The 12,759-nt window shown below is 51.4% G+C and overlaps 1 protein-coding gene across 8 annotated transcripts in view; it reads right to left on the reverse strand.

The window, feature by feature from the left end:
- The window catches only part of Jakmip1 (janus kinase and microtubule interacting protein 1), a 123,088-nt gene that overhangs the window by 13,180 nt on the left and 97,149 nt on the right, over nucleotides 1-12,759 (reverse strand). For 7 of the 8 annotated variants that reach the window (XM_052736077.1, XM_052736075.1, XM_052736076.1 and 4 more), the window contains exons 11-16: nucleotides 12,584-12,667; nucleotides 9,906-9,968; nucleotides 8,254-8,352; nucleotides 5,706-5,807; nucleotides 5,115-5,168; nucleotides 4,529-4,594 (exon numbers count right to left, since the gene is read on the reverse strand). In XM_052736077.1, coding sequence (XP_052592037.1) covers nucleotides 4,529-4,594; nucleotides 5,115-5,168; nucleotides 5,706-5,807; nucleotides 8,254-8,352; nucleotides 9,906-9,968; nucleotides 12,584-12,667 — 468 coding nt within the window. The remainder of the gene's footprint in view (nucleotides 1-4,528; nucleotides 4,595-5,114; nucleotides 5,169-5,705; nucleotides 5,808-8,253; nucleotides 8,353-9,905; nucleotides 9,969-12,583; nucleotides 12,668-12,759) is intronic. The other variant, XM_052736082.1, reaches the window with a different exon arrangement.

Raw genomic sequence — 12,759 nt, forward strand, 5'->3', positions numbered from 1 at the left:
TTTTATGCTCTTTTCCCATTTTTCAGACCCACCACACTCCCTCCCCATGATCGCCACCCAGATCAGAGCCCCACCCAGTGCCTAGTCCATGCCTGACCCTACCAGGGCCCCCAAACCCACCCTGCCTGCACATCTTTGTGGAGCTTTTCTGTTCCTGCTCAAGCACACATCCTCTACTCCTGACGACACAGACAAGGCCAACACAGTCACCACTGAGGATCATGTGGTCACTTCATAGTCTCTGCTGCCCCCCCCCCAAAACCTGAGCCTGGTCAGGTATGGTGGTGCACATCTTTAATGCTGGCACTCAGAAGGCAGAGGCAGGCGGATCGCTATGATTTTGAAGCCAACTTTGTCTACACAGTGAGTTCTAGGCCAGCCAGGACTGTACAGTTCCCTGTCCCCTCACAAAAGCCACCTGCACCTTAGTTGTCTGAAGATGCACTTGGCTCCTCAGACAGAAAGAGCCGTCTTTCACCTCAGGGCCTTCATGCATGCTGTGCAGACATCGGTGGCTCTAACCTCAGCACCAGCCCCAGGCCTTTGCCAAGCTAACATCTGCCCAGCTCACCAGTCTCAAGCTAGCTCTCTCTTCTCCTCCAGGAAGCCCATACTGCTTCCTGAGGCCACAGGGTCATCTTATCCTGGTGCTCACATGGTGACCCCATCACTCATTTCAACTTCCATCAGCCCCACCCAAAGGTGGGAACCAGCAGAGCCAGGCACAGAGTAGGTGGCATATTAATATCTGTGGGGTGGAGGAAGTCTGGCATGGATATGGGTGGAACGGGTTAGGGAGGTGTGAATGTCATGGTCAGAGATTCCTCCCACAATATCAAGGTCAGCGTGGCCCTGAGCAGCCCCGTGTGGCCAGCGGCAGACAGATACCAAGCCAGCTCCTCCTCACACTGCTTGTGTAGCTTCTTGAGAAAAGGATGAATGCTTCTTTGAGGAATCTAAAATGTGCTTTTAATAGCCTGATGTGAGCATGAAATAATTTTTGAAAGGGGAGGAGCAATTTCCGGTCTTGAACGGCACGTGCCCTTTCAGGACCATGGACAGTAGCAAGGTAGGCGCCAGGGCTAGGTCAGACCTCACACTCTCTTGGGGGTGGGTACTCCCAGGAGGCAGACTGCTCTGGTTGGACAGGAGGGAGGGGAGCATGGCCACTGGGAATGCTCCAGAAACTGGATGTCCTATGAGCATATACAATTCAAACAAAAGTCATCTCTCTGCATCCTATTCCAGGGATCATCAGGTGTAGGGCCTGGGGCCCCTCTGCAGCTGATGGCTACTCTCCCCTCTCCCCACACTGATTTGGGGCCAATCCAGAAAGCTTAATGGTGGCTGAAGGCCTAGTTAAGCCTCATCCTCTGACCCATGGCTTACAGAGAAAACATACCATAGTGGGGTGTTTGTTTGTTTTGGTTTTTAAAGTATTTTTCATCTTCCTGAGCTCTGTACCTACTTTTCAAAGGGTTTTGAACTTGAGGGAGAAGAGGCATGCCTGACTGAGAACCATAGATGAGCCACAGCCCCTTTACATCTTAAATTTGAGCCTCTCTGTGGGCTCAAATTTGGGCCAAGGTTAAGTATGATGTGGCTGTCAGCCTTGTGCTCAGTTAGTCAGATCAGAGTGAGTCTGATGGGACTTGTCTGCAGCCCAGAGCTTGAGCAAGCTTCTGAGGGGACAGGAGAAAGACACACACAGGGGGCAGGAGGAGAGGGGCTGCTTGATGTGAGACCATAACAGGAACATAGGACCACCTGACCACACTGGCATACACTTCGCCTACACACCAAGAAATGGCCTTAGTGCTGCTAAGAGAGAGCTGGGCTGGGGCTCACTGGGTACTGAGTGACAGCTGTTGGTTTTTGTTGGTCTATTTGTTTTGTTTTAAGTAAAGTAGGTTGAGTGTGGAAGGATTCCTGGGATCCCTAACCAAGTTCTCTTACATCCGTACTGAAGGCACTGCTGTGAAAACCATCCTCTCTGTAGTCACTGGTCCCTCCCTGCACTCAGCCATCCCTGTTTTAGTACTAAGATATCCACATCTCAGGGCACCTCCAAGTCCCCGGTCGAGAAGACCATACCCGTTACCCAGCTGTCCTGCCAGCGTTCTCAGAGGTCTCATGACCGAGCTCCCACCCAGCTCCAACCCCTAGCCTTGAACATTTTCCCCAAGCAGGAAGAAGATAAACAGATAATACCCACACTGGATTGACTTCAGTTCACAGACAATTGGCTCAATTGGTGTCTTGGCAGAGCCAAGTCTGAGGAGAACATAGCTGAAGGCCAGCCTGCTGCTTCTTGTGCACTCAGAGTTCCACCCACAGATATCAGCTATGGAACCCCTGCTTTCTCCTACTCTCCTGGGGCATTGAGAGGTTGGCAGCCAGGCAGCCAGCATCATTCTCTAGGGTTTAGGACACAAAGTGGAACACGGGGTAGGACAGTGTAGTGAGGTGATGGCGGCCAGTAGCAAACTGGTATCAGCTCGCCAGAAGCTGGCAAAGGTGAGCAGAGTGCAAGCCAGAGGTGGGCAAGGGACGGCAAAGCAGAGAGTAGCTGATGCCAGACAGGCCCCATTTCCTCCTCTGTAAGAGAATGCAAGAGGCTGGGGGACCCTAAGGTGCTAGGGTACTGGACTTGGCACAGCTGCTTGGACGGGTGTGGAAAGCAGTGTCTTGGAGATTGTGCTACCTGAAGCTTGTTCCCAGTAAGGTCCCCACCTTCCACAATGGCAGCTCTGTCTAGGGGGACACTCCAGGAGCTGGAGAACCAGTACCTACCGTGGTCCACTATCCTATCCCTCTGTGAGCCAGCCACCCCAAGCCACAGACTGTTCCTACTATGCCCATCAGTTCCTGAGAACCCAGAATAGCAAATGATGAAGTCAAGACTCAAACTAGACGAGGCCTCCCTGGTAGCAAGGGAGCTTGCAAATGTGGCCTCTCCTCCTTCTCCAGAGACTCGCCAGGCACTGGGCACCAACAGGCTATGTGAATGTAGAACACACTGAGATAGATATGTATCGTTAGTCAGCACTTAGGTGACTCTATATGGCTTCTGTTATGAGGGGCAGGAAAACCACACTTGATTTTGCCAATGACAAGGGTCATATACTGAATCTGCCTAGCACTGTGGCAGACACTTGCTCCCCAGGGACTGCCAGCCAGCCAAGGGTGACTCACTGACCCACCATCCACTGGAGAAAGCGAACTTGGCCAGGTAAGTGACAGAAGCAGAAAGTCCTGAGTTCCATACACCCATCACCCTTCCCAACCATGTGACCTTGGGCATTGCACTATCATAGTGTCTCGTCTCAATGTTTTGTGTCCTTTACTTGGCTGGGGGTTGGGGAGAAAACTGTATTTTAAGTGCCCTTCTGAAGATCATGGAAGGAATTCAACCAAGATCATTAAGACTTCATCATTCCAAAAGCGGCTTTTCAGAGACTGACTTGAGTGAACGGGAAAGATCTGCAGGAAGAACGCTATTGCAAGCACGCTAAAAAGCTGTGTGCATCTCAATAGCCTAGTCATACTGTAGGGAGCATGTAAGTCAGGATGTATTCTTTAAAAAAAAACAGCCAAAATTTAATATCTTTAATACACAAAGCATATACAGAAAGAACAGTTACAACAAATGCTTATGTGATGGATGGATGGATGGATGGATGGATGGATGGATGGATGGATGGATGGATGAATGAATGGGCAAATGAATGAACAAACCCAACAGAAATCCTTCAAAAGAAATGCAGTTACACTTCACAAGGAAGAAGAAAATGCACAAGGCACACTGAACCTTCAAACACAACACAATGGTAATTATCAATTTCCCATGGTTTTGTTCCTAGTAAAAGCCATGTTGAGTGTGGAAATCAACCTTGTGCCAAAGCTTCAGGTTATGGCTCCAGAAACTAATTTGCCTCTACCAAACCCCTCCCAAGTGGTCTTACTATCTGGCCCAAATTCCTATTCCAGAATGCACGCTATAGGCAAGCTCTCCAGTGCATATAGACACGTGTTGTGGAGGTGTCTCCCAGTGCACACTGGTAAATAGGAAGGGGTGGGCACTCCCTGGACGCTGAGTTACTAAGGGTTGATGAGGTTCTCCATGGGTAACTGTGATGGGATGACAGTGCCATATGAATTCGTATTCGTGAGCCACTTTAAATGGCTTAGAAAGCAGGAGAGGAATACAGCGTGTTAACTAAGCCAAAAAAAAAAAAAAAAAAAAAAAAAAGAATGGACATGGGAGAAACTAGGAGGAAATAAAGCAAACATCATAGCTTGTTTCCTTCGTGGGGGGTGAGGAGGCACTCCTCCTGGGTTTTGAGGCTTTCTGCAGTGAGCATGTGTGGTGCTCCATCCTGAACACGCAAAGGCATGCATGTGTACATGCAGACGCAGACTGACCCACACACATGCTTCCAAATAAAGCGACACACCAATGTATGGTTTCTGATATGGTGCTGGGTGCTGGGACAAGATATGAGCACAAGGACGCTGCTGTGTCTACCTTTTCACACAGGGCAAGCACAGTTCCCGCTTGGATTACTGCAACCTGCTCTTCATTTCTCAAATTCTACAACACAAAAAACGGGCAAGGGCGTTGACACCGGGTTCTGAGTCTATGGCAGACAGTCAGCGCCAAGCCCCTCTGGGGCACACCCCAACGATCAGCCCCCACTCAACAACAGGGATCAGCCATCTGAGGCAGAGAGCTCCAGTCCCTCTAGGTGGAGACGGTTCAGAGTGGCACCAAGGTTTGGGGACATAGTGCCTCATTAAAGACAATCTCTATGGAAGGCAAAGAAATCACCTTTTGACTTCAGCAATCTTGAGCAGTGGGACCTTTTTTTTCTGTGTATCAATTAGTCTTTAGGCTTGTTGGTCCCCTGTTCACTCACAGATTGTAGTCCTCACTTCGAAACCCCACTCTGACAAATACAGACCCGACCACCCACACAGGCACACAGCCATACAAAAGCCTTCCGTTGTCCTACTCGGATCTCTTAAAGAAAAGTTAAAACAAGACAAAGTCACACAGAACATCCCCGATCAAAACAAGAACATGAAACCGGGAACCGATCGCTCATAGTTACCCCGTTATCGCCAAGGATATCTAAGTTCTTCATAAGTTCAGAGATATTCACACCCTGGAAAAGATTTCCAACGTTCATTCTCATGGGAACTGCAGATACAATCCACACCTATTCTAGAGCTGTGGCTCACAGGCCTCCTTCGGTTCTGATGGCACAACAGGGGCCCAGCCTCTGGCTCTGCTGAAGCAGGTAGGGAAGGCGTTGCTATGGTTCATATATGGAGATTCACTCCAGCACAACCCTGCTTTCTAGGCTCATGGGAAGCGGAGGATTCTGCCTGTGGGGTCTAGTGGGGCTCCAGGCCTGTGGCCAACCATAGTCACCATCAGCAAAGCCCTCATTATGGGATGGGCACTGTGCAAAAAAGAGACAGCCAGTGGCTAGTCTGGGTTTGTAGTCCGCCTGTAGGTGGGCAGAGTGAAGGGTGACACTCGGTGACCCTTCCAACTAGCTCTCTGTCTTTCAACACAGCAGCACAAGGCTCTGTCCCTGACCTGACGATGCAACCCCTCTTCACCACCACACCAGGCACTCAGCCCGCCCCTGAATATCAGGTCCGTGGGGGCATACCCCACCCCCCAAGCATGCTACCTTTACTCCTTCCTGGTGACAGAACAGCTGGAGAGCGCTGCTGTTGTTCTCGGGGAAGGTGGTGATTTGGAGGTTAAAGGCTGGCGACCTCCGCTCTCTCTCCTGGGGAAAAGACGTGGTTTAAAGACAGAACTCGACTGTGCTATTCACCACTTGCCATTTTCCCAAGTTATCAGCAAAAAATCCACCATAGTCCAGTTGGCTAAGGTGGAACTACACAGCACACATCTTGATCACACAGTCCTGGTATGGGACATGTGGTGTCTTCTTGCCTTTCCAGGGCTAGTGGCCTCTTGGCACACTTCACTTCCCGCCTACTGCTGGGGAGAAATAAGTAATAGGGTCCCACGGGTCTGCCTGTTGCAATCCAAACCCCAGAATTTTCAAAGATGAGGCTTGATCAAAACAAAGCATCAAATTCCATAGAGAACAGAAGCCAGCCACCATGGTGGATCATTCTAGGCTGGGTACATCATGATCCCATCTGAAGTCCAGGCTACCTCACAAGGCATGTACCCATGGAGGCTTAAGAAAGCTGAGTCTGAGGTTCCCTGCTACTGAGGGGCAGAACTGGGTCCACTTCTGATTCCCCTTGCTTCCCATAATGGGTGACTCAGCTCACAGACTTTCTTTGGTTTGGTTTGGTTCTTTTATCCACACTAACAAGACTCATGATCACTCTCCAGCCAGGCCCCCACCTCAGATTTATGATCAGATGTCCCAGAAGAGACATTCATCAGCCACCCCCCATGTGAGCACTTTGTAAAAGGTCTGAGGGAGCCTCATTGCTTAAAGGGATTACAGCATGTTGGCACAATGGTACCCTGGTCTCCAGCCCATTTTCTACATGGAGCTGGCTTTCAGCCTGACACAGCAGATGAGTCATGACCAGTTAGCACAGAAAAACCCTCTCACATTTTGCCTCAAATCAAGCTGCTGTGGAGCTGGGGAGGAGATGAAATTAAGTAACAAGAACTTACAGACCTAGGACACCTTCATAATCCAACCAAGAGAAGTAACGGAGATTGGTGTGAATAGACAACACGCTTTAACACATTGCCCCTGTGTGAGTGAGGCTTGGGGGGGGGGGGGGGGACTGTTCAGTGAGTTTCCAGGAGAGCTCAAGCTGGCTCACCTCACTTTGCACTGTTTCATGAGCCAAGAAGGTTACAACCGTTTACTCCCCCACACACCGGCCACCAGAAGTACTTATTCAGTAGGCTTTTCATAGAAAAGAGGGGGTCAGAACAGCCCATATTTCGTATGAACAAAGTCATGAAACTGCTTCCCAGTGGTTCTGGAGGCTGTGGGAAAGCTCATAGCGAAGGGTTTGTGGAAGGCATTCTCACAGTGGTGGGGTACTAAGCATGACCTCACGACTTCCAATTTCTGATGAACGAATAAATGCTGGAGCTGAGGGACACAGCGACACCGGAAGGTGAAAGCCACTCAGCCCATCCTTGCCAGCAGGAGGACAAGGCTGGCTCGCAGAGAGAGCTTCCACTACAAAGGAAGGAAAACAAAACCAGAGGAACCAGAGACAGTGAAGGCGCCCACGTGGATGGAGAGTCACACATGCAAAGGTGTTGGCTGGGGAAGCAGGGCAGTGTTAGAAGAGCCTTGTGGAGACGAGTCACACACGGAAAGATGTTTAAGATGCCGATGACTTTGAAACGGAAACACGAGGGGAGGATGAGGGGGCCGTGAGAGCCAAGCAATACTGTCACACACAGGATGCAGGAGTTTGGCAGGAAGCGACAAATCCCTCAGTGTTCCCTCAGAGTCCTACTCACTGCCCTGTGGAGTTCCCAGAGGGACAAGGTTTCTATTAAGTGCAGTGTCTGGGAGTTTTCAGTTGCAATTGGAATCACAGATAATTTTAGTTCAAATGGCTGCAGAGCCCAGGTCTGTATTTACTGAAGAAGTCTGAGTGAAGTAGCGGGTTCACACCTGTGTAAATACATCCTCCTGCCTGCCTCCACTTACCTTGCGTTCGCTTTGGCAGGCAGAAAATGGGCCCACACTGCTATTAAACACAGCAGGGAACAAGGGCCGGCTGGGTCAGGGCCTGCTATCTCAGGAGAGGCCTGCTGCATGCAAGATCAAAGGTGTGTTCTCCATTGCAACAGTGCTGCCGTCTGGGGCTGCGGAAGGCACACCCAGCGACCGTGCATGCAGGAACGTAGTTATGGAAATGAAACACAAATAAAAAAGGCAAAATATTGCAAAAACAACTTATTTTATTAAGTGCAAAACAAGCGGTAGGCAATAAATAGATTGCTCTGGTACAAGTCCACAGACGTCGCGAGCATCCTCCCCAGGACACGTTAAGGCAGTGAAGTTATCCCGAACATACAGATTTTTTAAAAAGAAGAAGAAGAAGAAGAAGAAGAAGAAGAAGAAAAGAACAGAGGAAGAAAGGAGAGAAACGGTAACACGTCCCTTCACGCATGCTTGGAAATGGCAGGGAGCTTTACACGAATTTCAGTTTGGGCTCAAAGAGAATGTCTGCTCCGTTTGAGAGCTTACAACAGATAGAGTCTCTTACTTCGAGTTCTAGCACTCTGAATTCTAACAGCTCGTTCTGGTCCTTGGCGTCTTGCATTTCACTCTTCAGCTGGTTCTCCTCCATCTCCAGCCTGTAAATCTGGGGCAAAGACACCTTGACATTAACAGTCTCCGTGGTTGCCCCCATGTCCCCGGGGATCCCCCGACTAGGAGCCAACTTTAGTGAGTGGAGAGCTGGTGACCAAGGGAAGGGGCAGGGCTGGCCACAAGTCCATTTGCTGGTGAGCCTGGGATGAGGGAGAGATGCTGGGCTGGCTTCGCCTCCTTAGCACCAAGCCTGGACCAGGACAGTAGAAGCTCCTTATATTTTTGCTGAACAAATGAGTGACAGAGAACTGAGGCTTGGGGCTATCAAATCCCTCCCTGAGGCCAATGTGAGAGAACCAAGAGTACAATGTGGGTGTTTCAGCTCCCAGAGCCCTCCAGACCCTTTCAAGCCAGGCCTCGGGGTCAGCTGCGGTCAGCTGCAGGTACCATGGGGGCTTTAGGTCTCAGACTCTCTCCCACAAAGTTCTTAGAACTCTGATCACCCTGAGAGCACAGACCAGCCTGGGAAGAGCTTCCAGTGCCCAAAGCCCATGAACCATAGGGGTGCAGGTCAGATCTGCTTTGACCCTCGGTTTCCACCCAAGGAGGGTAACAGTAGTGTCCACAACCAAGCATCAGTGAGGAGCCACCAAGACAATATGTATTCTCCATCCTCCTATCAGATGACCAAAGAAGGGCTCTCTTGTGGGTGGTCTCAGCCTCAGGAGACCCTGGTAAACACTGGGTTTCCTGTGTGGCTCGTAGAACTGAGGCCAGAGCCACTAAAGTCTCCCTGACACACAGGGCCCACTAAGCAAACAAGTTCAGTCACACCTCAATACCTGAATGAGAATAAGGCCAGGGCAGGCCACACAACAGAGCTGGGCCAGACCCAGGCTGCCTTTAAGGGAGATGGGCCTGGCTGGCTTAGCCCTGGGCTTTCAGGATGCTGGAGACCCAGGGTCCACCCTAGGTGCTCTTCTGTTGGCATGGAGTGTGCAGAGGGGACGAGCCTACTGATCATCCAGCTAAAATACACTGGGTGTTGGGAGACAGGGAATAGGAATGACTGGAAATAGGCATGGGAAGTGGAGGGGGAGGTTCACACTGCTCTAAAAAGGGTACTGGGATCATGTGGCGCAACTTGGCATCTACTTTAACAATAACTGAACTGACCCAACCAAGACGGAAAAGCTAATCTCAATGCCAAGGCACAATCAGGCAGATGACCTTGCAGTTTCAGGGAGGTCTATGGTGAACAGGGCAAGGGATGTAGGCTCCCAATACAAAGGCTGACCCAGCTGAGGGGGCCTGAGAGCCTGCCACAGACTCTGTCTGCCTCCCCGAGGAACAGGACAGCTCTGGATCCCAAATAAACAGCAAAGGGAGCTGGGAAAGCCCAACGCTGTTTTAGGAGGCACCCTCCAGGTTCTAAGACCTGTCCCAGAGGATAGACCTTCAGTCCGGCCCTGACTGTATTGGGGACGACCCCTCTCCTGTGAGAACCACCGAGTCATGGGGCTCTGGTCTTGGTGGTATACTGAGAGTTCAGGGCAGGTTGGTGGCCTCTGTGGTTCAGGGCCTGAGGCTCTGGTCCAAACATACCTTCTCCAGCAAGTCCTGGTTTGTCCTCATGAGTACCTGCTTCTCCTCTACCCATGCAGAGTCCTGTAGGAAATACAGGGTGTTTATTCATTGGTTCCAATGTTGATGGTTTAACCAACGCCCAGGGAAGAAAAGGTCACAGACATGGACAGAGGCTGTGTGACTTCATTGCCCCTCTAAACCTTTACACCTAGGCAAAAGCAATAGCATGTTTGTGAGGAGTCCTTCTCCCCCAGCTCTCTCCCCATCAAGGTCCCCTGGGCAATCATAGGACACTGCTCCATGGTGGCTGAGTCGGCACCCTAAAGGACTTTCTACTGCTCCACTCCCATGCAGTCTGTTAGAACACAGCGCAGCCTCTGCCCTGACACCGTGGCATCCTCAGTGCTATGCCAGAGCCACACACACTGGCTCTCCCTCATCAGCATCAGGCTGGAGGAGGAAGAGTACGGGAGGCAAGGGAGCCTTCTCCAGCTCCTCCCTCTGACCCTGCTCAGCCACTGAGCTGGGACTGGACCAGGGTCTGACCCCTCCACTCTACCTCCCCATCCCCCACTCCATGGGGGCCAAGCTAGCCTCACTCAGTGCTAGAATTCCACAATGCTCACAAGCCAATGCTGACCTAGGATTTGACCAGCAGGTGTGGAACATCCAGAAGACATCTGAGTCACCTGCTGGGGGCCTTCTACCTAACACCCCGTGTCCCTGCTGTGCGGCTTTGCACGTATGTTTGTGTGGCTGTGAGTCCCTGAAAGAACAGTGTTATGTCCCTCCACATTCCTCTCTGTGGCAGACTGCTCATAGGGATGGCTGCAACCTTTGCCCCATGTCGGTATGTATAATTTTACAGTCTCTCTCGTCCTCCAAAGGGATGGAACTGTTACTCCAACCTTCACATCAGACTACCAGACGAAGAAGCCAGACTACCTCCTTGAGGAGGGAGACCAGATCATGAATGGCAAGTGAGGTCGTGTAAGGCCTCCCATTCCCAGTTGACCCACCTGGTTCCCTGAGGCCCAGGAGAGACCAACAGAACACCCGTTTGCAGAGCCCAGTCCAGAACACCAATCCACAGATCTCACAGCAAGTCAAACCTGCTATTTTAAGCAAGTAAGTGTGGGGGCACTTTGTCACACACCAACAGCTAACTGATAAGTTAGCCGAGCCTGGTACGGGGGCAAGGGCTCTGGCAAGCACGTGCTGACTTAATCGCAATTTGTTTTGTCCTAAACCAGCCCCTTCCCTTTACACACACACACATACACACACACACACACACACACACACACACACACACGCACGCACGCACGCACGCACGCACACAGTATCTAGCATGGGAGGCAACATCAGCCACAGCCCGTGAGCTCAGCCTAGAAGAGGGAAACTGAGGCCAGTAGAAAGTTAGAATGGGAGCTTGGGAAAGCCTCCTCATCTCATGGCTCTCTGCCAGCCCACTCCTGACTCTCCCACATCCTCATTTTGTGGGTGAGGAAACTGAGGCTCACAGGCTATGAAGTGTGTCTAAGTCACACAAGTAAGGGGCAGAACCAGTGCTCGGCTCCAGGCTGCGTTCTCTGTGCCTCTCCTGCCTTCAGGGCACCAGCAAGGCTGCACCAGCAAGGCTGCGACTCCCAGCACCCACACCCGGGGGTCGGGTGCCCACACTCTTCTCACTTGGTCCCTTCATGAAGGCCGCTGCAGTAGCTTCTGGGGAGCATATACAGACTCAGTTCACTGGCACTCTGCCTCTATTTCTACCTCACCTGCAGTCCTCAGCCTTCCCCACAACCTCCCCACCGGGGTTAGGTTAGTCAGAGCTGGCACTAAGCCACTGGGTCTACAGCCTGCACTGTCCCCAACCTCAGAACTCCTTCCAATCCCTTTCCTTCTCACTGGTCTCCCCCAATCTCACTGATTCCCCCTCAACCCTAGACTCTCCCCTTAGACCTCTCCACACCCCGTAGCCCCTGACTGAAGGCAGGAGCAAGGACCCTATAGACACCTGTACATGCCTCAGCACTTCATAGGCCAGTGGGGGCCATGTGACTTGTTTGGGCCAGTGAACTACGCTGAGGCAGTGACAGTCACCTCAACCTGCTGACAGGAAATGAGTCCTAAGTAGAGCTGTTCCAAGATGGTGCCTCCAGCACTGGGTCCCTAGGGAACCCTATAAAGTAGAAGACCCTCTGCCCGCAACAGGCAGCAACCAGAAAGGCCTAGGGGTTGCCTCCCTATCCTCCTGTCCACTAGGCCTAGCCTCATCAAATCAGAGAGGGCGCCCACAAAGGTGACCAATCCAGACTCTCCTATGGCAAAGTCACAGCCTGAGCCTGTTGCTATGGGCCCTGCCAAGGGGTCCACAGCACTTCAATTATACACAGGCAATTCAAATCTTGACAGAAAACAGCAGCTTTTCTTCAGGCTCCAGTCAAAAGAGCTCCTGGCCATGCCTCAGTTCTCGGAGTCGCCTTCTGTTTCCATGTATTTGGCAAACAAAGAAAAGCCAGGCAGGCTTGCGGGACACACTATGACTGTGGCAACATTCTCTTCCTGGGGTCACAGTGATTCCTCCACAGAACCTCCCCCTATCCTCGGCACACCAAAGATTCCATCGGACCCCAGGGATACCATAGGGACAGAACCATGAGGAGCACGGAGCGCATGACCTTCCTGCTTACCTGTCCCTTCTCAACCAGCAGCTTCTCCAAGTCCTCGATTTTGGCCTGGCACCTCAGCAGGTCAGCCTGAAGCTGCTCCCGAGTCTGGAAGGGAAAAGACCAGGAAGGGAGCAAGTCACTTGCAGAGGTGACACAGAGGTAAAGAATCAGGCTGCCCACCAGACAATGCCTGGACA

This window comes from Peromyscus californicus, unplaced genomic scaffold, assembly GCF_007827085.1.
Source record: "Peromyscus californicus insignis strain IS unplaced genomic scaffold, ASM782708v3 Scaffold_13__1_contigs__length_99412109, whole genome shotgun sequence".
In the NCBI taxonomy this organism is placed as follows: Eukaryota; Metazoa; Chordata; class Mammalia; order Rodentia; family Cricetidae; genus Peromyscus; species Peromyscus californicus.